The sequence below is a fragment of the Peromyscus californicus genome, unplaced genomic scaffold (assembly GCF_007827085.1).
Source record: "Peromyscus californicus insignis strain IS unplaced genomic scaffold, ASM782708v3 Scaffold_3__1_contigs__length_106647218, whole genome shotgun sequence".
In the NCBI taxonomy this organism is placed as follows: Eukaryota; Metazoa; Chordata; class Mammalia; order Rodentia; family Cricetidae; genus Peromyscus; species Peromyscus californicus.
Genome location: NW_026294551.1, coordinates 49,544,681 through 49,571,253, shown reverse-complemented (window position 1 = coordinate 49,571,253; position 26,573 = coordinate 49,544,681). Strand labels below are relative to the sequence as shown.

At 51.9% G+C, this 26,573-nt stretch overlaps 1 protein-coding gene across 1 annotated transcript in view; it reads left to right on the top strand.

Moving 5' to 3' along the window:
- The first annotated feature begins 648 nt into the window (after positions 1 to 648).
- The window catches only part of Itgae (integrin subunit alpha E), a 50,555-nt gene continuing 24,630 nt past the window's right edge, over positions 649 to 26,573 (top strand). Inside the window, exons 1-17 of the mRNA XM_052758607.1 lie at positions 649 to 1,776; positions 11,623 to 11,720; positions 12,489 to 12,556; positions 12,877 to 12,994; positions 13,204 to 13,347; positions 14,011 to 14,126; positions 14,682 to 14,833; positions 15,562 to 15,715; positions 16,181 to 16,331; positions 16,768 to 16,835; positions 17,533 to 17,668; positions 18,326 to 18,465; positions 18,774 to 18,914; positions 19,507 to 19,731; positions 20,698 to 20,828; positions 22,472 to 22,602; positions 24,568 to 24,731. Of these exons, the coding sequence (XP_052614567.1) occupies positions 1,655 to 1,776; positions 11,623 to 11,720; positions 12,489 to 12,556; positions 12,877 to 12,994; positions 13,204 to 13,347; positions 14,011 to 14,126; positions 14,682 to 14,833; positions 15,562 to 15,715; positions 16,181 to 16,331; positions 16,768 to 16,835; positions 17,533 to 17,668; positions 18,326 to 18,465; positions 18,774 to 18,914; positions 19,507 to 19,731; positions 20,698 to 20,828; positions 22,472 to 22,602; positions 24,568 to 24,731 (2,259 nt within the window). The 5' untranslated portion in view covers positions 649 to 1,654. The remainder of the gene's footprint in view (positions 1,777 to 11,622; positions 11,721 to 12,488; positions 12,557 to 12,876; positions 12,995 to 13,203; positions 13,348 to 14,010; positions 14,127 to 14,681; positions 14,834 to 15,561; positions 15,716 to 16,180; positions 16,332 to 16,767; positions 16,836 to 17,532; positions 17,669 to 18,325; positions 18,466 to 18,773; positions 18,915 to 19,506; positions 19,732 to 20,697; positions 20,829 to 22,471; positions 22,603 to 24,567; positions 24,732 to 26,573) is intronic.

Here is a 26,573-nt window from a genome sequence, read left to right as displayed (position 1 = left end):
AACTGAATTCGGGGCCTCACACATGCTAGACAGGTCCTCTGCCATTGACATTCATCCCTGGTTGTGGACCGGGATGCTGGGATATGTTTTTCAAACAAAGCATAAAACATTGTGGGAAATAAACTTGTCCTGTTATTGGAGTGTGAGTTAGGATGGCCTGTGGGGAGGAATGATCAGTATCAATTTGTTCCACTATTTTTTTTTTTTGGTCTTTTGAGACAGGGTCTCACTATGTAGCTCTGCCTGTAGATCCACCACGCCTGGTTTATCTCCACAGACTTTAACGAAAAGTGTCATGCATATTGAAAAATTAAGAATTTACAAGCTGGGTGGTAGTGTCACGGGCCTTTAATCCCGGCACTCGGGAGGCAGAGGCAGACGGATCTCTGTGAGTTCGAGGCCAGCCTGGTCTACAGAATGAGTTCCAGGACAACCAGGACTGCTTCACAGAGAAACCGTGTCTTGAAAAACCAAAAATAATAATAATAATAATAAAAATTTAGGCATTATATTTATATTTTACAATTCTGAATATTTTTCTATGTGATTCTTCATTTCTTTTTTTTTTAATGTTCAGCCATATTTGATCATTTTTCTTTTTTTTTTTCAAAGATTTATTTATTTATTATGTATACAGCATATGTGACTGCAGGCCAGAAGAGGGCACCAGATCTCATTACAGGTGGTTGTGAGCCACCATGTGGTTGCTGGGAATTGAACTCAGGACCTCTGGAAGAGCAGTCAGTGCTCTTAACCTCTGAGCCATCTCTCCAGCCCCAGTGATTCTTCATTTCTATCTACCCATCCTAGCATGTATGAGAGAGACCCTCATACATAAGCATTCTTATGTGTGCTTAAACATTTCAGTACACATATGGACTAAAGTTCAAAATTTGTTTGTGTTTTTCTTTCTTTTTTGGGGGTGGTGGTTTGAGACAGAGTTTCTCTGTGTAGCCCTGGCTGTCCTAGACCTGGTTAGTCTCAAACTCAGAGATCTACCTGCCTCTGCCTCTCAAATGCTGGGATTAAAAATGTGCAACACCACTCCTGGCCTTTTTGTTTTTTTCTTTTTTTTGACAGGGTCTCACTTTGTAGAGCAGGCTGACCTTGAACTACATAGCACATAGCAATCCACTTGCCTCTGCCTCCCAAGTGCTGGTGTTCCATCATATGAACACACGGTCACTTCATCCACTCTCCCATTTGGCTTGTTTCCAGTTCAGGGTTGTTAAAGAACAAAACTCTATCATACATTCTTTGAAGGTATTTTTTAAGACATCGTGTGTCCTCTTGGATCACTTTGAAGGGGTAGAGGCCTTCTCTGGGGGCTCTAGATCCCTGTTGAGTCTGGTACAGGTCACAGTATGGGCCATGATTTTCACTGGTGTGAAAAATCACAAAGCAGAAAGTATAAGCAAGTAGGTGGTGTTCCTTAGAGGATGTCTTCCCTGAGACTGGAGCAGCTTGGTTTAGAATGGGGACCAGCGCCTGGGTCAGGACCCCCCCCCACCCCGACATCCATTCCCTCTCTAATGGGAAAGGCGTTTGTGGAAGCCTCCTCCGCAGGATCTGATGGGTTGATGGCAGGCACAGGTACAGCCCCAGCCTCAGTGGTGTGCCTGTTCCAGCAGATGTTTCTCTTTTGTTCACAGGCATGAGGCCACTGGGAGCCTTCAATGTGGATGTGGCCTGGCCCTGGGTCACAGCACTGAAGCCAGGCACACCTTCTGTGCTTGGCTCCCTTCTGCATCGAGACCCCAGCACCAATCAGACCTGGTGAGTGGGGCTACCACGGGGAAGGGTGAGGGCATCTTGGGGGCTCCCAAGATGCCTGAGGTGTACCCCAGAGAAGGCTGTCATATCCCACCCCAGAGCCCGGGCAGCACAGCTTTCACTTTGTGAATGAGACAGCCAAAGAGAGAAAGGTGGGGGCTGTGATCCCCAGACGAAACTGTGGGAGTCACAGAGCCCCTGTCCTCTGCTCGTGCAGTTTCCCCTACGCTGGTTAGGGAAGGGACCTTAAATACCACTTGAAAATGAAGTTCACTTAGGGTCTTTTCTGCCTTATAAATGTTACATGTGTTCAACATCAGAAAGCTGGAGGGTGACAATAAGTAAATAAATAACTGAAGGAAACGGAAGGAAAAATAGAAACTATGAGGCTCATCCATAGAGACTAAGAGTCCATCGTTCTGGGGGATCAAAGCTCAGAGGCACCTCACTGTGTTCACTGAGCAATCTTAGTGATGTGCTGAGCCCCGAGCCTCAGTTTCTCCCCTCCGACTGGTGATTTCCAGAACTCACAGGGTTGCTTGTAGGACTACTTGAGAAAATGGACCTGAAGGGCTTTCTTTATACAGGTTCTGGCCAAATTGAGCTATGATAAACATTGCCTCATGTCTTGAAAATATGGTCTGTATCCACCCCTGGCTGAGCAAGAACTGTCAGATCTGAGAGTGCTGTGCTGGTGAGGATGTGGGGAGACAGGAATGTGTAGGAGTGGGTTGCCACTGTTGCCTTGGAGAACAGCATGGTCATGCACAGTGGCCTTTGGCTCAGCAGTTCCACCCCAGGTACCAGCTCTGGAGAGACAGGCCCATGCAAAAGAAAAACAAATGTGTTGCTTGGATTCAACCCAGGATCTTACACATTCTAAGTACACACTCTACCCTGGGAACCCTGCCCCAGGCATGTAGTTGGTATGTTGGGGTGTGTGTGTGTGTGTGTGTGTGTGTGTGTGTGTGTGTGAGTTTGGTGTGTGTGTGTGTGTGTGTGTGTGTGATGTTGAAAATTGAATGCAAGGCCTCAGGAATGCTAAGCCACTACTACTGAGCTTTGCTCCTAGCCCTGACGTGGAGACATTGACAGTAGCGGTGCTTGTAATGTCAAAGACCAGAAGAATTAAACAAGGTGTGACTGTATGAAATCGAAAGCAGGTCATATCAGTGAAACTAGCATTGTGTCCAGCCTGGAAATGTGAGAAGAGAAGGCAGGTTATCATTCACTCCAAATACTGATGGAGCTCCTACTGTGTGCTAAGCCACACTGTGTGCTAGGCCCTGGGAATGGAGCAGTGAGCAGAGCAGACAGACACCCACCACCCACCGCCTTCCGCACCCCAGTCCCTTTGGGTTCAGGTAGCCTTCATGTTGGTCAGGGACATAACAGGTCAAATATGCCTTCTACAGATAGGGGTCATGCAGAGCGCTGAGGCAGGGGCAGATCTAGATAGAGGAGAAACTCTGTATGTACAGTCCTATCTGTGGTGGCCCATTTCAATTTCCTGTTTTTACTAGAGTAACTTTTATAGTTGAGTTGGTTTAACATAGGTTCTTTCTTTCATCCTTTCTTTTTCTTTCTCTCTCTCTTTCTTTCTTTTTTCTTTTTCTTTCTTTCTTTTTTTTTTCTTGAGACAGGGTTTCTCTGTGTTGCCCTGGCTGTCCTGGAATTCTCTCTGTAGACCAGGCTGGCCTAGAACTCACAGAGATCAGCCTTCCTCTGCCTCTCTAGTGCTGGGATTAAAGGTGTGAGTCACCACTGCCTGGCTACATTTGTGTTCTTTTTCATGTTTTGGGACTTGAACCCAGAACCTCTTGCATGCTAAGCAAATACTCTCTCTACCAATAAGCAACATGTCCTATAAGCAGTATTGCCTCATAGTCAGGACCCAGTTATGGTTCTTGGATAGTATATTGTGTCTTTTAATTTAAAGTAGTCATTCTTCCTTTCACTCTCCCCCTTCCACCCTCCCCCTTCCACCCTCCCCCTTCCAACCTCTCCCTTCCACCCTTGTAGGCAGAAGTTTCTCTCCCACCTGCCTGTTCCCAAATACATGCAGCCACTTCTTAAATAATTGACTCTGAGGCTTAATGTTACTTATAAATGCTCAGCTGGTAGCTCAGGCTTATTACTAACTAGCTCTTACACTTAAATTAACCCATAATTCTTGTCTATCTTTAGCCACATGGCTTGGTACATTTTCTCAATGTGACATTCTCATCTCACTTCCTCTGTGTCTAGCTGGCCGACTCCTGCCTCCGCCCTTCCTCTTCCCAGAATTCTAGTCTGGTCGCTCTGCCTATACTTCCCACCTGGCTACTGGCCAACCAGTGTTTTATTAAACCAGTTCGAGTGACAAATCTTTACAGTGTACAAGAGCATTATCCCACAGCACACCCCCTTTTTGGAGGGCGGGGGCTTTGAGACAAGGTCTCACATAGCTCAGGCTAACCTCAGACTCCCGATTCTACTGTTCTGGGATTATAGGTGTGTACCACCTTGGTTTTCCTCTACCTTTTTTTGAGACACAGTCTCTCTGTGTAGTCCGGGCTGTCCTGTAGCTCTCTATGTAGACCAGGCTAGCCTCAGACTCAAAGAGATCCTGCTATATCTGTCTTCCCAGTGTTGGGATAGGTGTATGCCACCAAGCCCAGCCCTCGGCCACTTTTCCCCACAAAGGTCACAGGGCTTGTTTCTGTGCTTGCTCTACCACAGAGCCGGGCTCAAGCCCAGCCTTGGGCCCCGCCCTCCACATTCCACCTCATCTGCTTTGCTGCTTCTCCGTAATCAAGGGTTTATTTATTTTTTATTATATTTTATTTATGTGTTTTATTTTGTGGGAGAGCATGTGCCATCACATGTGTGTAGAGGTCAAAGGACAGCTTGCCAGAGTCTGTTCTCTTGGTCCATCGTGGGAGTCCTGGGGATAGGACTCAGGTCATCAGGCATGGCAGTAGGTGACTTTATCTTGCCAGTCTGTTTTTTTTTTTTTTTAAGAGCAAAAGTGGGGGATGGGGAGCTGGAGAGATGGCTCAGTCATTAAAAGTGTTTAATTCTCTGTAGTTTAATTGACTCTAGTTTAATTCCCAGCCCCCGTGTCAGGTGACTCACCACCACCTGTAACTTCAGGTCCTAGGGGAACCAATTATCCTCTTTTGGTTTCTGAGGTAATTCACAAATACTTACGCATACACACACACACACACACACACACACACACACACACACACACACACACGCACACGCACACGCACGCACGCACGCACACACACACACACCACCACACCACAAATAAACAAGTAAATAATAAATACATCTTTTAAAAAGTAATTTGGAGGAGTGGTGTTGGGAATTAAACCCAGGGTCTCACATGTGCTAGGCAAGCTCTCTGCCACTGAACTCCACCCCCAGCCTGGGAGTTTTCTTTATACCTATTTGTGAAAGTGAGCCCAGGGTTGCAGCAGGCTTTGAACAGAGCCAGGGAAGAGCTCCTGGCTTAGTAGAACTGTTCTGCCTAGCAGGGAGTGCATGAAGATTAGCAGTTAGTGCAACAGTCCCCTCAGCCTTGGACGTTGCCCCGGCCACACCCACAAAGCAGGCTCAGACCCCTTTGTCAATGCTGGGTTTCTCATCACTACAGTGAAAGGACTTAATATCATTGTTTATATTGTCAGTGATAGATTTCTGTTGCTTATAGCCATGCACTCTTAACTGAAATATCAGTATTAAAGTCCAAAATAGCAGGTGGCTATTGGCAAGAATGGCTTTTAGTCGTAAGATCTCTGTTGGTGGAGTGGAGTTCATCAGTAGACTTAAGTGGTAAGGGCAGGTGCATTTCATTTATCCAACAGATATTTATACAGCATCTGTTTGATGCCAGACAAAATTTGTGGGTTAAAACAGAGAGGGGGGTTGGGGATTTAGCTCAGTGGTAGAGCACTTGCCTAGCAAGCACAAGGCCCTGGGTTCGATCCTCAGCTCCAAAAAAAAAAAAAAAAACACACAGAGAGGGAGTCAGGGTGGTGGCACACTTTTGAATCCCAGCACTCAAGCAGAGACAGGCAGAGCTCTGTGAGTTTGAAGCCAACCTGATCTACATAGTGAATTCCAGGCCCTCTAGGGCTACATAGTGAGACCCTGTCTCCCACATCCCCCCAAAAGAGAGTGAGATGTGGCTCCTGTCCTTGACAAGCTGATGGGCTCGTGAAGGATGCAGACAAGTCTCACAATGACAATACCAGCAGCTCTGGTGGGAGCCTGGGGCCTCCGGGAACTTGAACAAAGGTCATCTTCAGTGTCTGTGTCAGGACTGGGGGTGATCACAGTTAGCACCACAGGGTTGAGAGGAAAGAGTCCAGGCACAGAGAAGAGCTTGGCTAAAAGCCTGGGGGCTACCCTGAGCAAGGGAAATGCTCAGTGGCTGAGACTGAGAGCCATAAAGAGTAAGAGGAGAGGTGGGCGTAGTACCTTGTCACTATTGATGGAGGGTCTAGAAGAGCTAGAAAGGTTGGAGGCAGGAAGAGTGAGAATATTGTCAAAAGCTTTTGGCTTTAGGAAGAAGAATTGGAAGTTGATGTTTGGGTCAGGTGTGGTGGCACACGCCTTTAATCTCAGCACTTAGGAGTTAGAGGCAGGCAGATCTCTATGAGTTCAAGGCCAGCCTGGCCTACATAGCAAGTTCCAGGTCAGCTAGAATTGCATGGTGAGATTCTGTATCAAAAAACAAAACAAAATAAAAAAATTGATACTTATTGGGTTTTGGTAATTTTGTATTGCCATAACTCACATATGAAAGTTCACACATGTCAATGTACAGCTCAATGTACTTTTTTTTTTTTTTGGTTTTTCGAGACAGGGTTTCTCTGTGTAGCTTTGCACCTTTCCTGGAACTCACTCTGTAGCCCAGGCTGGCCTCGAACTCACAGAGATCCTCCTGGCTCTGCCTCCTGAGTGCCGGCATTAAAGGCATGCGCCACCACTGCCCGGATCAATGTATATTCTTAAAACAAGCCATCTGTATAAGCAGCATCTGGATAAAAAACACGAGGGCAGCCAGGTATGGCAGCACATGGACACTCTGGAGGCAGAGGCAGGTTTGAGGCCAGCCTGGTCTACATAGTGAGTACCAGGACAGCCGGGGCTATACAAAGAGACCATGTCTAAAAAAGCCAAATCAACAACAACAATAAAGAGCACCAGGAAAGTCTCCTGGGAGCCCTGTGTTCTGCACCAGACACCTCCCCGTCGACAGTCACCGGCCTGCCACCTTTGTGTCTCTGTCGGTTAGTTCTGCCTGGTTTTTAACTTGATATAAAATGAGACAAACAGAACCTACTCCACCCAGCAACCCTCCAACAGCATTGGGTCCTTCAGCCCCGTTGGTGGTGCTGTCTGAGCTGGAGTTTTGCATGGCGTGCACAGAACTGATGGGGAGCGTGTGGGCAATTTGTCGCTTCAACTCTGCAGACAGGTGTATTTATTTCATCAGGCCTACAAAGGGAGGTTGAGTTTGCATTTTGTTTTCCAAATTGTTCGCACTACATAGATGATTTCTAGTCAAGTTATCTATGACCATCTCCACCACCGCCTTCCACCACTACCCCAGCAGGTCCCTTACCAGTCCGCGGCTCACAGACTTAATTCCCCCTTCCTTAGAGACCCAAGGGCCAAGGTGGATGAGAAGGGAGTATTTGCATTTAAAGCCCCCAATGCCTAGAGTGCTGGGAGTTGTCAAGAGATTGGGGACCTAGTGGGGTTCATGGACACCTCCCTGAATACCTGCTAAGGCAGAGGGGTGCTAGGAGGTTTGCAATGTCAGTAGGAGGATGTGGTGGAGACAATTCTGGGTTTCAGTGCTTGCTGCAGGGGGGCAGGAAATGAGCCAATTGACTGGCCCAGCTTGCTGTAGAGAGAGGAACAGGCTGCTATCCACTCCCATCCCCACGGTGAGGGTAACATGTCCCTCTTAACTTTCTTGTACTTTCTAAAGTACGGCGGACTAAGTAACCCTGCCAGTACCCTCGTCTGGGACTGCTGCAGGAGGGTGGAGTGGGATGTCAGCAGGTCTTCCCCCAGAGGATTTGGGGATGGCTCTGGGAAGACAGACCATTAGATCTGAGAGCAGGCAGGAGCTGGATTAGATGTCCTGGGGCTGCAGCCAGTCCAGAGTGAAACAGTGAACCTGGGGCTCTCAGTAGATGGCTGGTCCTCGGCCACAGCTGGTCAGTCTGTGTTTAGCTGGTTGGCTAACCACTGAGTCAGCAAACCTGGAGGCCGCCAACCGTGAAAGGGGTGGGAGCAGCACAGACCGGGCCTCAGGCCACAGAATCGCACACTTGAAAGGTGACTGGCCATCTTGGGGATGTGCGGTATACAGCCTGCATAGCTGTGCGTGTGGTCTCTTGGGAGCTTGTAGCCAAGGTGGGAAGAAGGCTGGATATGGGAGTGGGTATCTAGGAGTTAGGGGCTATTAGAGGCTTGAAGGGGGTCGGGTTGTATCCTCCTTTGGGAAGGTTCCTGTGGAGCTGGTGCCTGGGAAGGTTGTTCTGCAGGAGAAGGGAGTAAAAGGCACCACAGATGGAGGGCTGAAGATGGGGGACAGCCATGCTTTCCAGGTGGTCTGAGAGGAAACACAGTTATGAACACACCTACCATTGGGAGCAGGGGGAAAGGTACAGGGGCCAGGATGGCCTGGGGAGAGAGGCGGAATTATTGAGCAGTGACCTGATTTGGAGACTCAGGCACACCTTGGTCTGCTACCCTTCTGTCCGACCCTTCAGATCAACCCCTCAGCTATTGCCTGTACTGTGTCATGTAAGTCATTCAACAAATGTCTACTGAACCCCTACACTGTGCAAGGCGTGTTCTAGGCCTCGGGAACTGCGTGATGGACAAGGTAGACAAGGCTGTTGGGGAACTCGCTTAGTGGACGAGACAGATGATAAGTAGGTAAATGAAGAGGCAAGCTGTTCTCTGGTGGTTCTGAGCAGGAAATCACGGGAAGCAGGGCTTCTAGGGTGTGAGGTGGGGCTACCTAGAGAAAGCAGTATGAGTGGGTGACAATTAAGCAGGGTACAGGGATGGGAATGAACCACTTTAGGGAGTGAGAGGCCAGAGTTCCAGGCAGAAAGGACAGCCCAGCCAGAGGGCCGGAGGCAGGAAGGGACCAGGACCTAAAGTTTGATAAAGGCCGCAGCACACATCTACAGGTCTTTCTCTGGAGGAGCAGGGCAGGTTGGAGAGGTAGAGATGGGGTCAGATCCTGCCTTGGCTATGGGCTGTGATGAGGGGTTTAAAAAAAAGAAAACAAGGAGGGGCTGGGGAGTGGGTCAGTGGCAGAGCACTTGCCTGGCATGCACAAGGCCCTGGGTTCAATCCTCAGCAACACCACAAAGGAAAAACAGATGCCTGGTCCTTATTCTAAGCTGGGTGTGGTGGTGCACCGCTTCAATCCTAGCACTCAGGAGACAGAGGCGGGTGGATCTCTATGTTTGAGGCTAGCCTGGTCTACAGAGTGAGTTCCAGGACAGCCAGGGCTACAGAGTGACCCTGTCTCAAATAAAAAAAAAAAAAAAGTGTCTAGTGGTAAGAGCTGAGAGAGCTGAGGAAGGAGAACAGCAGCCCAGTCTGCCCCTCCCCTGTGCTGACTTCTCCTCCAGCCCACCACAGCCACATCGTGACCTTTCCAAAGCACAGACTAGTCATGTGCTTCCCCTTTACAAAGCCCTCCAGAGCTTCCTGTCACCACCACGGAGTCCTTGGACTTGGCTCACAACTACCAGGGTAATCTTCAGATCCCCTTCCCTACCACTCTGTCACTCTGTTTCCAACCCCAGTGAGAAGAGCTCACTCACCCCTCCCACCCCCCACCCCCCATCTCAGGCCAGCCAAGCCCCAGGCCCCACGCAGCAATGTGGACAGTGAGAATGTTTAAGCGGACACTGTCCCCTCTGCCATCTGCTTGGACTTGGGTTGGGGGACAAGAGGTTATCTGCTCAGACTGTCTTCATGGGGTCCCCAAAACACTAGTTCTTAGTCAGGAAACACTAAGGCCAGATGGGTCAAATACCGCAGCCAGCTTTGTCCCTCAAGGGACCCGCAGTGTGACAAGTGACTTCCTGGTTCCCTCACTCCATCCCACGGGACAGCAATCTTTTCTAACCACCAAGTGTGCTCCAAACTCTGTCAGGTGTGTGGTAGGCAGACAGGGGTCATAGGCAGTCGGGGGTCACAGGCAGTCGGGGGTCACAGGCAGTCGGGGGTCACAGGCAGACAGGGGTCACAGGCAGTCGGGGGTCACAGGCAGTCGGGGGTCACAGGCAGACAGGGGTCATAGGCAGTCGGGGGTCACAGGCAGTCGGGGGTCACAGGCAGTCGGGGGTCACAGGCAGACGGGGGGTCACAGGCAGACGGGGGTTACAGGCAGTCGGGGGTTACAGGCAGACAGGGGTCACAGGCAGACAGGGGTCACAGGCAGTCGGGGGTCACAGGCAGTCGGGAGTTACAGGCAGACAGGGGTTACAGGCAGACGGGGGTCACAGGCAGTCGGGGGTCACAGGCAGTCGGGAGTCACAGGCAGTCGGGGGTCACAGGCAGACAGGGGTCACAGGCAGACAGGGGTCACAGGCAGTCGGGGGTCACAGGCAGTCGGGGGTCACAGGCAGACAGGGGTCACAGGCAGACAGGGGTCACAGGCAGTCGGGGGTCACAGGCAGTCGGGGGTCACAGGCAGTCGGGGGTCACAGGCAGTCGGGGGTCACAGGCAGTCGGGGGTAACAGGCAGTCGGGGGTCACAGGCAGTCGGGGGTCACAGGCAGTCGGGGGTCACAGGCAGTCGGGGGTCACAGGCAGACGGGGGTCACAGGCAGACGGGGGTCACAGGCAGACGGGGGTCACAGGCAGTCGGGGGTTACAGGCAGTCGGGGATTACAGGCAGACAGGGGTTACAGGCAGTCGGGAGTTACAGGCAGACAGGGGTCACAGGCAGACAGGGGTTACAGGCAGTCGGGGGTCACAGGCAGTCAGGGGTCACAGGCAGTCGGGGGTCACAGGCAGACGGGGGTTACAGGCAGTCGGGGGTTACAGGCAGACAGGGGTCACAGGCAGTCGGGGGTCACAGGCAGACGGGGGTCACAGGCAGACGGGGGTCACAGGCAGACGGGGGTCACAGGCAGTCGGGGGTCACAGGCAGTCGGGGGTTACAGGCAGTCGGGAGTTACAGGCAGACAGGGGTTACAGGCAGTCGGGAGTTACAGGCAGTCGGGGGTCACAGGCAGTCGGGAGTTACAGGCAGTCGGGGGTCACAGGCAGTTGGGAGTTACAGGCAGTCGGGGGTTACAGGCAGACAGGGGTTACAGGCAGTCGGGGGTTACAGGCAGTCGGGGGTCACAGGCAGTTGGAGGTTACAGGCAGTCGGGAGTTACAGGCAGTCGGGGGTTACAGGCAGACAGGGGTTACAGGCAGTCGGGGGTTACAGGCAGTCGGGAGTTACAGGCAGTTGGAGGTTACAGGCAGTCGGGGGTTACAGGCAGTCGGGGGTTACAGGCAGATGGGGGTTACAAGCAGTCGGGGGTCACAGGCAGTCGGGGGTCACAGGCAGTCGGGGGTCACAGGCAGACAGGGGTTACATTGAACTGTTTTCCTGCCTGGAGCCCTGTAGAAGTAGGGGCTGAGTAAGTGCCTTCTCCATAATGCCGAGTCTGGAATCCTGGGCTAGACAGCTGTCTGTCTTTCTCAGGTCTGGGCCTCCTCCTCAGGCAGGAATAGAAAGACAGGACCTGAGCAGGCAGGGAGGGGAAAGGAGCCCTCAGCCAGCCTGTCTTTACTGTCTGCCTTCCCACTCAGCCTCCTGGTCACCAGGCACAGCACCAAGAGGACGTCAGCACCCCTGCATCGATGTGCCATATCCATCACTCCAGGTGACATCGATTGCCATCCAGTAGGTAAGCTAACTCCACCTCCGTAGTATGCTCCTCAGGACACCCTCCTAGGAATCTCACATAGCTCAGCCCAAACCATTCCAATTCCAGTCCTGCTTGATCTAGCCCTACCACCCCTGGCCTCCAGCCCCACAGTGAGCTTCTCTCCCCAACGCCCAGGCCCATGCCACCCACCCACAGCCCAGCCTGCCTCTCCTCATACAGTCCTAATGACAGATCTGGAGCCAACACTCAGACTGTCGTTACATGCCTGACACTCTGTTAAGTAATATATTCCTGTTTTTATGTGTCCCTGTGTGTGTTCACATGTAGATGGGCATGCATATGTGCTGAGGCTTGAGGCTGACTTTGGGAATCTTCCTGGACCCCTCTCCCCATATATGCGTTCAGGTCCAGGTCCAGCAGTCAGCCCCACAACCTTAACTCAGAGCTCACAGGTGCCTTCAGCCTACTGCCCCCAAAACACACACACACACACACACACACACACACACACACACACACACACCCACCAGGAGCCCCTTGAGAAGCCCCAGGTGACAGTCATTTCTGAATCCCCATCCCTGCTATCAAGGCTGGGCACCGAGGTCTTTGCTGAGATGGTAAATAGGGCTGGGCGGGGACTGCATTCTGGCATGCCCAACATCTACTCTGGTCTGTGGAGCCCTCAACCCCAGTGTCTAGAGGCTGCTGACATCAGCAGCCCTGTGCCCCTGACCTTTGCCTGACCTCCCAGAATCCCTTCCTCCTTCCCTGCCTTAACTGTTTCAGAGCACATCCATATGCCGAAGGGCAAGTACCAGGGCGTGACGGTGGCCCGGAACCACCATGGTGTTTTGGTGAGTATGTAGGCAGGAGGACAAAGGGCCTCGGGGAGGCTGGTGTTGGCCCCTGTGGGTGATGATGGTTGTCAATCAGGTTGCTATGATGCCACCTATCTGGTTTGGCCATCTACACAGATGCCAAGTCTGACCCAGTGCCCACGGACTGCATTTTGGACCCTAGCAACTGACTCCTGACCCCGAGGAGGGAGGCAGCGGTTCCAGTGTCCTCTATCTAGTTCAGCCACTGCGTTCTGGAATGGGGGGTGACAGGGACTGTGACTAGGGAATATGGGGCTGACTCGGCCTGCCTGCTCCTTCTTTTTGCCTTCTCCCAGGTATGCATTCAGGTACAGGCCCGGCAGCTCAGCAGTCTTAACTCCGAGCTCACAGGTGCCTGCAGTCTACTGAGCCCCAGCTTGGACCTCCGGGCCCAAGCCAACTTCTCTGACCTCGGTAAGGAATGGAGCTTCTCTGGCCTTGGGCAGCCACAAAGGGATCCAGGAAGAACACTAGCTCACAGCAGAGGCAGCCAGACACTGAGACCCAGAATGGGACAAACAGGCTCAGGGTCCTTGTCAGGACAGAGCTAAGGATGCCTTGGGGGCAATCCTGGTGCGTGGAGGTTTCATCTGACTCTGGGTCTTCTCTGTATGTTCTTAAAGAAGGACTCCTGGATCCAGACACCCATGTGGACCCTGGCGACTACAGAAACAAAGGAGGCAGCATGGGGGAGGATAAGAAACTAGCCAGAGGACCCCGGGCAGTGGAAGAGGAAGAAGAGGAGGAGGATGAAGAGGAGGAAGCTGGTGAGAAGAGGCAGATCAGGTGCCTCCATAACGAACCTCCAGGCTAACGGTCTCTGGGATCAAGATGTGTTCAGATCTAGGAGATGGGGGACAGTGGCTGGGTCCTGAAGATGGGGAACAGTGGTTAGGTCCTACAGGTATGGCCAGTCCCAGCTCCATCTCCTTCTCTTTAAAAACATTTGTTTGTTTGCATGTTTGTTCATTGCGCATGGGCGTGGGTGTGCTCACACACCAAACACACACCTGTATCACAGCACACATTTGGAGGTTAGTGGACAACTTGCAGGAGTCGGTTCTCTCTCTTTACTACATAAGTCTCAGGGATCAAACTCAGGTCCTCGGGCTTGGCAGCAAGGTCCTTTACCAGCTGAGCCATCTCCCTGGCCCTGCTCATCTTAGAGGTGGGGAAACCGAGGCCTCCCAAATGGGAGTGAGTCCCATAGTAGTCAAGAGCCAGGGTCTGGATCTCTCTTTGTCTTTAAGGAAAGAACTCCCATGTTCAGGAGCTTCCCGGCTTCTTCCCTGAACTGAACCATAGGGACTGAGTACTTTATGTATGTGTGTGGGGGGGTGGGGGGGGTGCCTTACAGGGCAGAACATGTTGCCCTTCCTCCTGGCCCGCATCTCATACCCACTCCCCGCCTGCCCCTTTACCTTCACCAGGTACCGAGATTGCTATTGTTCTGGACGGCTCGGGAAGCATTGAGCCCGAAGACTTCCAGAGGGCCAAAGATTTCATCTCCAACATGATGAGGAACTTCTATGAGAAGTGTTTTGAGGTGGGCTCCCTGGAGGGCTGAGCTCTCATCACCTACCACTCATCTATGTCTATGGAACGGCTTCAGAACAACCACCCTTCATTTGCTCATAGCTCTTCAGGTGTTTGAGCTGAACTCAGCTGGGTGACTCTTCCGTCAGTTTTGCCTGGAGCTACCTTGCAGCCATAAGCATCTGTTTGCTTGACTGGGGATGGGTGGTCTGAGATGGCCCTACTCATTTGTGGTAGTTGTGAATCTCCAGAAGGCCAGCCCAACCTTTTAATGCACCAATGCCCCGATATATGCATTTGCTAATGTCCCACTGGACATTAAGAAAGCTACATGGCAGATCCTGTAGTCAATATAGAGGGGTTGTCATGGGGTCGTGGATTCAAGGGGAAATCACTCTCCTCTGCCTGTGCCTGACTACAGATTCCCTTTGCATTAGCAGCTCCTTCTGTCAGGGTTTACAGAGTAGAGGAGTGGCTTCTTCCTGCATTTCCAAGAGAAGCCCGTTGGGATAGGGGTGTCTGTAGTACAGTCTGATGACCCCCTCCATCTCACTCTGCTCTCCAGTGCAGCTTTGCCCTGGTGCAGTATGGGACCGTGATCCAGACTGAGTTTGATCTTCGAGACAGCCGGGATGTTATGGCCTCCCTTGCCAGAGTTCAGAGCATCGTTCAAGTGAAGAATGTCACTAAGACTGCCTCAGCCATGCAGCACGTCCTGTGAGTGGGATGCCTGCTGGAATTCTGTGGCATAGTGTCTGGAGGAGTGGCTGGGTGGAACTGTGGGAGGAAGAGGTCAGGATGCCGAGAAGTGCTGTCACTCCTAATGTGCTGTCGACAATACAAATCTTTGCTTCTTAGGATTTTGTGAGGATTAAAGAGCTAAAATATATACAATATTTATGAAAATGCCTGGTGCATATGTACCATAGAAACATAGATGATACATGTCTGTAACGCCAGCACTCAGGAGACTGAACAGATGTGCCTCAAAACCCCAAAAGTGAGTTTGAGGCTAGCTGACCTACAAAGCCAGGTCCAGGATAGCCAGGGCTGCATAGAGAAACCCCGTCTCAAAAAAACAAACAAAAACCAACCAAACAAACAAAAACAAAAAACAAAAAACCCAAAAGTACAAATTTTTATAGAAGTGAAATAATCATAAAATAAAAAAAATATTTGTTACTCTGTGGCTTGCTGTGAAGGAAAATAAAGAAAAAAAATATTGCCTGCTCTTTTAACCGAAAATTCCATACTGTGTACACATAAAAGGGGCAGCATCCATGCGGCTTATGCCTTGCTGTGTGAAATAAGGGCCAAACCCACCCTTTTCTAGGCCTTTATTCCCCATCTGGAGGGCTCTTTAATTCTCCAGTTCAGGCAGGTAAAAGCTTGCCCAGAGCCCAGACACCCCTTTGGAAGATTGTCTTTATTCTTTCTCTGTTAAGAGACAACGTCTTCATTCCAAGCCGCGGCTCCAGAAAGAAAGCATCGAAGATCATGGTGGTGATCACTGACGGTGACATATTTGAGGACCCTCTCAACCTTACAACTGTCATCAACTCCCCAAAAATGCAGGGAGTTGAGCGCTTTGCCATTGGGGTAAGAGCCAAGAGCTGAGAGGCAGCCCCTGGCTCTGTGTAACTCTGGAGGAGTCAGATGGAGACTTTTGGAAGCAGTATATCCAAACTCTCTCTGTTCATAGACATGCCTCTTCTCCTGACCACCTAGTCCTACATGCCCCCCTCCTTATTGGGTCCTACAGGAGGCTCATCCTGAGGTGGGCGTAGCTCACTGGCTGAGCAGGGTGGGGAAAGCCTGTACAAATGTTCATAGATGGTGCTGAGCTGAGTCCTGCCAGCTAACATGAACAGCTGGCCTTCTGCACAGGGGAGGGTCATCAGGCTCAGTAGGCTGAGGGGTTGGCCTGCATGAGGAGGCCAGGTGTGTCAGGAACACACTGCCCAAAGTGGAGCTTTGTTGGGGGTGAAGGGACAGTGAGCAGGGAAGGAAAGAAGAAGGGAGCAGATGGTGATGGATCTCTCACTGACTGGGGCCTCTGGACAGGTGGGCAATGCATTTGAGAAGGTTAAGACTGACAGAGAACTGAAGCTGATTGCCTCGGACCCCAAAGAGACCCACACTTTCAAGGTGACCAACTACACGGCTCTGGACGGGCTGCTGAGCAAGCTGCAGCAGAGCATCATCCATATGGAAGGTGAGGGCTCCCACAGGCCTTGTGAGAGCCTCCTCAGCATTCGGCAGGATATCCTCCCCCAGACCAACTCCCCCTGACCCTGACCACCTCCCTGAGCCATAGCTATTAATCTCTAAAATGGCAATGGCATCCCCAGTCCTCCTCACCTCCCTGAATCTATGAAAATATGTTGAAGCAATGGTAGAAAAATAATGAAGACCGAGACATAGTCCCAATAGGAGCTTACAGATGAGGAGGCTGAGGCCCAGGAAGAGAGCGTGGACTGCCCAGGCCTAGCCAGTCAGTACTTACTTAAGCATGATCCAGATCTCTGCTCTCAGCTCAGTGCACCAGTCTACCAAATACTCATCCCTTTGGGGGTCCAACTGGCCCCTCCTGGACATACCTCACCCCGCCCGTTGGCACAGAATGTCTCACCAGCCTCCTTGGCTTCCAGGCACAGTTGGAGATGCCCTTCAATACCAACTCGCACAGACTGGCTTCAGCGCCCAGATCCTGGACAAGGTTTGTGGCCCACTCAGCACAGTCTGAGTCCCCAAGATGTGCCACCACCAGGCAATGAGGGGCTCCCGGCTCATAGTTACCCTGTGGGGGTGTATCTAGAGGAGCCACTTTAGAAACAGAGAGACCGTCTGCTAGCTTTCCCTATCTGGACCATTGAGATAGACAAAAGGATGGTGGATTTATTCTAGGAGGTCACTTTGTGTGCCAAAAGGATCGGACCATTCTCTTAGCTATAAGTACTGAGATTTGGCCTTGATGGCAGGCCCACCAAGGTGTGTCAGGAAAGCATGTAGTTTGTGTGGGAGGAGAGGAAGCAGAGAAGGAAGAAGGAAGGGGACAACAGATGGAATGCTCACTACCTGGGACCTCTGTGCAGGTGAGAGCTGAAGTCAGTCACCGCAGTGCAAACGGGACCTCGTCCGCCGATAAGCACAGCACCTCCACACAGCACAGGGGACTAAGTGGGAGCTTCTGAGTACTATCATGCTCAATCATTCTTTTTAAAATGCTCAATATCTGGGTCCCACGGTACCTTCTGGAGCTATGACTACTCAGCAGACTCATGAAAACAGAGCAGAAACCCAGTCTTTGCCATCTCATCTTCCTGGCCACCGAGTGCCCTCTTTGTCCAGGAAGTCTTGCTTCGCTGGCCCCCGGATCACTCCCACTCATTTGATGCCCTCTGGGTCCTCTGCAGGGACAGGTGTTGCTTGGCTCTGTGGGAGCCTTTAACTGGTCCGGGGGTGCGCTGCTCTATGACACACAGCGTGGCCGGGGCTGCTTCCTAAACCAGACAGTCGAGGACTCCGGGGCCGCACAGTACAGCTACCTCGGTAAGGGCAGGGTCTGGTGGATGCAGATGGGGTGAGGGTGGGGCCTGGTGGTGGTTAGGAGGAGAGGCCTCTGGAGGATAGCAGGAGGGTGAAGGTGAAGCCTGTAGGCTGGGTGCGGGTCGAGGGCAGGGCCCAGATAAGGAAGGCGGGGCCTGGATAAGGAAGGCGGAGCCTGGAGTGCAGTGAAACCTAGCAAATGGGTATAGGGTGAGGGTGGGGCCTGGAGCTGGACACTTGGAAGCTGCATTGACCCAGGGACAATGTAATCTGGGACACCGAGGTTGCTTGCTGGTATGCATGTTAGGATTCCTGGAGGAAAGAAGCTATGGTCAGTCTCATGGGTCACACGCAATCAGGCGATCAGACCTCAGTTAGAGACCCTGAGATTGAGAATTAGGGATGGAGAGAGGGTGGCCTTGGGCCTCTGAATAAGAGGGAATTGGGACATCTCTGTTAATAACAGCAGGGGGTACTCCCCATCCTCCATCCTCACATACAGTGCTCGTGTGCTGAAGGGGTACGGTGTACCACACACGTATGGGGACATATGTGTCACTGTCAGTACAGAGGTGGGAACACATGGCTGGGAGGATAGAGTTGGAAGGAGGGACTGGAGGGAGGCAGCAATTGTTTGCAGTCATCCCACTCTGGCCCCAGGTTATTCAGTGGCAGTGCTACACAAGGCCCACGGCTTCTCCTACGTGGCCGGGGCTCCGCGGCACAAGCTCCGTGGGGCTGTGTATGAGCTCCAGAAGGACAGAGAATCCACCTTTGTGCGACGGATGGAGGGAGAGCAGGTACCTCCTGGAGAAGTCACCTTTCCATCAGTAGGAGCCCTGGGGCCCTAGGGAGATGGGTGGATGGGCCCACCCTGGGCAAGGTTCAGGCTTGAGTGTAATTTAGTGACCCTCATATCTGCTCAAATGTCTCCCTCTGTGGAGACTCGGCTGCTCACCCCTAATCCCCTGTGATACCAGAGATCAGATGGATCGGAAAGCCCCACCTGGTGTTCCAGGAAGACCATAAACAGTGGGTCTAGCTCTGATGAGGGTGGAAAGGGGGGTGTCCCCATCCTCAGGAGTGCTGAATTCCTTCTGGGCTGTAGATGGGGTCCTACTTTGGCTCTGAGCTGTGCCCTGTGGATATTGACGTGGATGGAACCACGGATTTTCTGCTGGTGGCTGCTCCGTTTTATCACATCCGTGGAGAAGAAGGCAGGGTCTATGTGTACCATGTGCACGGGCAGGTGAGTGTTCGGCCCCATGAGCTTGCCAAGGCTGTACCTGCTCAGGTAGCAGAGGTTGGATGAGCCCTGGCCTGACGTCTGTTTGGCAACAGTGGAGAGTGACAGTGGGTGTTCAGGGGGCATAGCTGTCCCCTTTTAGACAGCCAGGGAGCGTGGCTGTCTCTCTTTTTTTTTTACCTGGGTGGTTGTTGGTAGCATCTGTCGTAGTTGTCCAGTAGACAGAACACTTGCCCTGGTCTCCCTTGCGCCTCACAGTAACTATGGGAGTGGCTCTCACTCTCACATTACCCACGCGGAGTCTGGGGTTCAGTGAACTAGCTAGTGATGCTGGGTGTGGGAGAGCTGCAACTGGACCTTAGGCCTCTCTATTGCTAATATAGCAACGGGTGAGAACAGAAGGGGCAGGCTCCAGGTCCTGAACTCCAAGACAGGAAGACCCCGCTTTACTACAGGCTCAGGTCCCTTGTCTTTTCTCAGCCTTAGACTCCTGCTGGAGAGTGGGAACCAGGGAGGGAGAATGGCCTCCGGGTGGCCCTGGGATGGTTGCCCTGCACACCTTTCTTGGGGACCGAGCTGTTGGTTCACTTGGCAGGATGCTTCCTTCTCCTTGGCATACACTCTGAGTGGGCATCCTGGCCTCACCGACAGCCGCTTCGGCTTTGCCATGGCAGCCGTGGGGGACATCAATCAAGATAAATTCACAGATGTGGCCATTGGGGCCCCCCTGGAGGGCTTTGGGGCAGGCGATGGGACCAGCTATGGCAGTGTGTACATCTACAACGGACACTCAGATGGCCTCCATGCCAGCCCTTCCCAGGTGACTCTACAGACTCTTTCCTGCTTCTTCCCTGGGGTTCAAGCCTCCCACAGACAGAGTGAGCGGGGCTAGTCAGCCTCCAACCTAAGTGCTGGGCTAGCCTCTGGTGGTAGAGAATGCCAGTGAAGGCACCAGGGGTAGGTGGAGGGTTCCAGACCAGGCCTCCTCCAAACCCTCCAGGAAAGGAGAAGGTGAGGCCTGGTTTACTTTCCTGGCCTGTGTCTCCTCCTTTGTCACTGCTGACCATCAACCTACTTCAGGTTCCCTCCTCTCTGCCTCTCCTTTTGTCTCTGGTTCTTGTCTTATCCAGCACCTCCTTGTTCTGGCTCCTCCCCTTCCCCCTCCTCCAGCTGCTTCCTAAGCACCTCCCCCAAGCTGGTCCCCAGGCCTCTTATTCTTGCACATCTCAGTCCACAAGCCCCTTCTTCCAGAAAACTGATGCTCCTGTGTACCCATCCCCCACTCACCCACACCAGATGCCCAGGATAGCCTCCCAGCACCTTGATACACACTGGGATGCATAGCCTGTCAGCCACCACATCCTAGCAATTCTAGCTCTGCACCACCATCCCCTACACACACCATGGCATCAGCATAGGCCTTCCATCCCTCCCTGGGGGCCCCAGCTCCCACCTCCAGCCCATCTTCTCCCTGTGCCTCCAGGGATGCTTCTAAACTGTGATCCTGGTGAAGTTCCTCTTCCAAAGAGCCTTTCCTGATGCCCCCAGCCCAGCCCGCATCAAGTCTCCGTGCACTCACACCCCTGTACCCCCTTCTACCCCACCTGACCCTGTGCACTGAGCCTTCACTGGGTTCTCAGAGCACTCTGCTCTTCCCCGCCCGCCGCCTGCCGCCTGCCCTTCGGGGCTCCACCCAGATATCGCTTTCCCAGAGACCGTTCACGGCCAGGGTGGGAGGCGGGTCATGCTGCAGTAGAAGGCGAAGCTTCTCTTTCTCCTTCCACAGCGGATCAGAGCCTCCTCTGTGGCCTCGGGACTCCGCTACTTCGGCATGTCTGTGGCTGGTGGTTTAGATGTCGATGGCGATGGCCTCTCTGACATCACGGTGGGCTCTCGGGACCGGGCAGCTGTGCTTCGGTAGGGGTCTTCCCTGACTTCCTGTGACTCAAGCCCCAGCCTTTACTCCTTGGTCGACACTCAGTGGGGGTCCTGCAGATTCCAAGCACTAAGGGAGGGAGGGACTATGGGGAAGGGGCACAGTTTCCGAGGTCTGCCTGGGTAAGTTTGCTCTGCAGCTCTCAACAGTATGACTGGGTGGGCTACTGAATTCTAAGTCTCAACTTTCTTATCTACAGTTGGGAATAATGGCGGTGCCTGCCTTACAGGAATGGGAGGAAAATATGTGAGAAAATATGAGGGGCAGATAGCACAGTGCTGGGGGTGGGAGCTGTGGATTTCAGGGCCCCTGGATTCTACCTTCAGGCAATTTTCAGTCCCGTGGCTAGAGCCCCTGTCTACCCAACACTCTCCAGAGTCCCACACATGTTGTCTGCTCACCAACATCTCCAAGTGAACAGGCCTCCAAATGGAGCACCTACTCTTCCCACCTTCCAATCCCCAGTCTGCCCCTCCCCCTCAGCTCCTGTCTCATCAAATGGCACAGTATCACCCACCTAGAGAGTGAGGATTACATTCTAGGACAGGGCCTGTTGGCATGGGCCTGTAATCTCAGCTACTCGGGAGGCTGAGGCAGGTAGGTCACCAGCTCAAGGCCCTCTGGGCTGCAGAGAACAAAAGCTCTCGGTAAGCTTCCTCTTCATCCTTCCTCCATCCATTTGATTGACTTCAACTCCAAAACACCTCCCAGCACAGGGGGCTGTCATCTCTCTCCAGGACCACCACATAGGCTTGGCTTCCCTGTGCTCTCTTGAGGCGATCCCTCAACGCTACTGTTCTACCCTACTGCTTAAAAACCCTCAGCAGACGGGGGCGGTGGTGGCGCACGCCTTTAATCCCAGCACTTGCGAGGCAGAGGCAGATGGATCTCTGTGAGTTCGAGGCCAGCCTGGGCTACTGAGTTCCAGGAAAGGCGCAAAGCTACACAGAGAAACCCTGTCTCGAAAAAACCAAACAACAACAACAACAACAACAACAAACCACCAACAAAAAACCCTCAGCGACTCCCACCTGAGTAAAACCCATTCCTTGTCACCGCCTCCAGGGCTGTCTGTGATTGGCCCCACCCACCCTCCAGGGCTGTCTTGATTGGCCCCGCCCACTCTCCATGGCTGTCTGTGATTGGCCCTGCCCACCCTCCAGGGCTGTCTGTGATTGGCCCCGCCCACCCTCCAGTCCTAGGCTTGTCACCACAGTCCACTTCACTCACTATGTTCCAGCTCTCTGTCCTTTGTGTTTCCTCAAACAAACCAGCCTCGTCCTGGCATGGGCCCTTTGCACCATCTGTGTTTTCTGCCTGGAATACTTCCTCCTCAGACCTTCACAGAGCTGCCTCTTTCTTGTCACTGGCTTTCACTTTCAAGGCCTCCTTATCAGGGAGTACCTTCTGACCACCTGATCTAAGTAGCCTCCATTTCTGTCTCCTTACCTTATGATGACATCGCCAGCACCTTGTGTGTCTCTATCCCTGTTTATTGGCGGTTGTCTGCTTCCCCCCAAGAGCAAAGCCTTATCTCTTTCCCTACTGTTAATATATCCTGTTGGAGCTGTTGAATGTGGCAGCATCTGTGCTCACTTCTCACGGGCCTCCTCCTGGTCTTTAGCTCACGACCTGTGGTTGACCTGACCGTGTCCATGACCTTCACCCCTGCTTTACTGCCGATGACCTTCCAAGGCGAGATGGATGTAGAACTGTGTTTTGAAGTTGGCTCCTCAAGTGAGGCCTCTAAGCAAGGTAATAGCTACCTGGGTGGTGTTGCAGTCATTCCTGATTGGCTTGTAGGGGTGGTCCTGGTCCCTCTCCTGGAGCCTGGCTCCTGTGTCTTGACTTTGGTTAAATGAATATGCCCCAGGAAGCAGATAAGCTGAGATCGGAGCGGTGTTGGGAGGAGGGGGGTTTCTGGAACAGTATTCAGAAAGGCAGCGGCTGCCCTATCCTCACGTGCTGTTCCCCACCTGAGCATTGCAGGGACCCCAGAGACACTCTCTCTCCACGATTTACACCTTGGAGAACATGCTGGAGGCCTGGCTGCTCTTCCATCCCTTATCTGACACTCCGGGGGTGTGTTTTCAGAAGGACGAAGGCCAGAGGGAGGAGGGCATGGCTGTCACAGCCCAAGTGTCCAGTCTCTCAGACAAAGTCCTCAAGGTTTAAACCTCATGCACAGTTCTAGCGACGGCTCCCTGCAAGTCATGAAGCAGTCCTCTTGGGTGAGGGTCATGAAGACCCAAGGGTAGAAAACAACAGACCTGGCCTGGTATAGAAGTGTGAGCTTGAAATCCCAGCACGTGGGAGATGGGCAGAAGGATCAACAGTTCAAGGTCATTCTCAGCTACATATTGAGTTCAAGGCCAGCCTGGGATACATGAAAGCCTGTTTCAAAAAGGAAAGAAAAGAGGGTAGACTTACTTTTTTTTTTTTTTTTTTTTGGTTTTTCGAGACAGGGTTTCTCTGTGTAGCTTTGCGCCTTTCCTGGATCTCGCGCTGTAGACCAGGCTGGCCTCGAACTCACAGAGATCCGCCTGCCTCTGCCTCCCGAGTGCTGGGATTAAAGGCGTGCGCCACCACCGCCCGGCGACTTACTATTCTTAGGACACAGAGACTATGGAGGGTTTGGTGACACCGGGTAGGTGTCCTTCTCTTGCTAGGTCCTGGTTTCTGTTCTGCACAGTAAGGGACTTGGCTCACGCAATCTCCAAGATAGTTCCAGTCCCGCTGTGCTCAGATTTCATGATTTCACACTCCACTTCCTGTACCTTTCCCCTTCCTCCTCTTCTCCCTCCTCCTTTCTCCAACCTCCCTCCCTCCTCCCCTTCCTCCTCATCTTCATCTCCCCTCTTCTCCTTCTCTCCTTCCCCCGCCCCCTTCCACCTCACTCTCCTGGTTTCTTATTGCTGTGATAAAAACACCATGACCAAAACCAACTTGGGGAATAAAGGGTTTCTTACAGTTTATGGTTTGCAGTCCATCATCCAGGAAATTCAGGGCAAGAAGTTAAGGCAGGAACCTGGAAGCAGAAGCTGTGGAGGGACGCTGCTTACTGGCTTGCTCCTTATGGCTTGCCCAGCCTGCTTTCTTATAGCACCCGGGACCACCAGCCTGAGGTATCACTGCTCACAGTGAGCTGGGCCCTTCATTAATCATCAATCAAGAAAACGCACCACAGGCTTTTCCACAAGCCAGTCTAGTGGGGACATTTTCTCAACTAGGTCCCCTCTTCCAAAGGACTCTAACTTGTGCCAGTTGACATGAAACTAGTCAGCACACCTGCCTAAACTCTCTTTCCCTAAGGTTGGACTTAACCAAGCAATGTGCTAGGTATGGATCCAGAACACCAAGAAACCCTAGCCAGGGATACCAGAACTAATGGGGGTTGGAAATCACCCTCAAAATGATGGTGAATAGCCAGGCATTAATCCCAGCACTTAGGAGGCAGAGGCAGGTAGATCTCTGTGAATTCAAGGCCAGCCTAGTCCACATAGCAGATTCCAGGTCAGGGGTATATAGTGACACCTTGTCTAAACACAAAAATAAAAACAAAAGCAAAAACAAAACCTGGGAGTCTGGCCCCAAGGAAGTGCCCACACACCACAGAGGGACACTGTTCAGCAGGGGCTTACAGAGCCTCAGCAGGCTGGGGCTCTTTGTCTGGGCCTTGACCTTTCCGGCCTCATCAGAAGGTCTGGTCTTCAACCCCAGGCCTTAGAGAGATGTCACTCAACTTCACGGTGGATGTGGATGTGACCAAGCAGAGGAAGAGGCTGCAGTGCGCAGACCAGAGCAACTGTCAGAGCTCCCTTAGGAAGTGGAGCGGGGAGTCCTCTCTGTGTGAGCACTTCCGTCTCATCCCCACGGAGGAGGAGGTAAGTAGAGAATTTAGACAACATCCCAGAGAAGACGTGTGCAATGCAGGACCCTCTCCACACAAATGAGCCAGCTGAAACCACAGCACATCAAGAACCACAGGAGACTGGTAATAGAATCCTACCAGAAATCCAAACCGGGGCGGCCGGGGCTGTGGGCGTGACTCAGTGACGCGGGGAGTGCTTTGCACGCTCTGCGTGTGTGAGGCCCTGGGTTTAGTCCACTGGGAAGGAAAGAGCAAGGGGAGAAGGGAGGAAGAGCAGGAGAGAGGGAAGGCATCTACCAAAACCGAAAACAGACAACGTCCCTGAGCTTCCTAGAGGCTGGACAGGGAGGGGAATGGTGTCGTTGTGTTGTCTAATCTCCTGATAGCAACAGTCAGCCGAAGGGCCTTGAGTGAATCTACATCAGAAAAACGGAATGATTAAAAGGCAGAACTAGACGGCTGGAGAGATAATTTAGTGGTTAGGAGCACTGACTGCTTTTCCAGAGGACCCGGGTTTGACTCCCAGCACCCACATAGTGGCTCACGACCAGTGCCAGGGGCTCCAGTGCCTTCTAGTGACTTCTGAGGGCACTAGGTACTCACATGGAGCACAGACATACGTGCAGGCAAAACACACATACACATAAAATGGATAAATAAATAATCCTTTAGAAGGCAGAACTAGAAAGACCAAGTTATTTTAAAATGTTATTTAGCTGGGTGGTGGTAGTGCTCTTCTTTAATCCCAGCACTCGGGAGGCAGAGTCAGGTGGATGTCTGTGAGTTCGAAGCCAACCTGTTCTACAAAGCAAGTTCCAGGACAGCCAGAGCTGTTAAAAAAAAAAAAGTTATTTAAAAAAAGAAATCTTGGCAAAGATATTGAGAGGCATGGTTTTTAAAAAGTGGCCTTGTTGGAACTCAGATTCTAACAGGTCTTAGAACTTTCAATTATATAGACCATTTGTTTCAGAAAACAAACTTATAAATTCTGCTTTGAATGTACTTTTAGTTGTTACTTGGCTTAGGAAAGTTTCTAGAACATCTATAGCCCTCTAAAAATAAAGGCACAGAGCTGGAGACATAGCTGAGTGGCTAGGAGTGCATATTACTTTTCTAGAGGACCCGAAATTGGTTCCCAGCACCATATTGGGGGCTTTGTAAATTCAGCTCCAGGGAATCCAATATGTCTGGCTTCTTTAGGCACCTATACTCATGTGCACATACCCCATACATATACATAGTTAAAAAATAATAAAATAAATATTTAAAATAGAGCCTAACTGTATTTTTACCAGGCAATCAAGTTTATTTGCTCTCATGTTCAAAGCTGCTTATTTGTTTATTTATGCATTCCACAATGTACATGTGAAGGACAGAGAGCAACCTGGGGGAGCCAGTTCTCTCCTACAGTGTGCGTGCTGGAAATAATTAATCTCAGGTTGTCAGGCTTGGGAGCAACACCTGTAACCTGTTCACACCAGCCCTCACACCAGCCCTCAGTGCTCTTCTTCTGACAAGAAAGCTCCTTTAAACAGAATGTAGCAAATGGCCTCCTCTACCCACCTCCTGTTTTCAGGTTTTACTTCTCACTAGCCCTCCATGTTGGTTGGAGATCTTTGTTAGCTCACGTGGGACCACCACTCTTCCCTCCATGGCTCCTGTCTGCCCTCCACATAAAGTCTAAGTTGAATCCCTTTATACTGGGGTGAGAGCCCCGAGACCCAAGGGTGGGACAGACTGGGGAAACTTCCAAAGCTCTTGGTGGCTTACTTGAGGGCCTGGATCCTTTGGAAGATTTCCTGGTCATGGCTGTCACTGTTCATTTCTTCTTGTCCTCTTCGTCACATCCACCTCT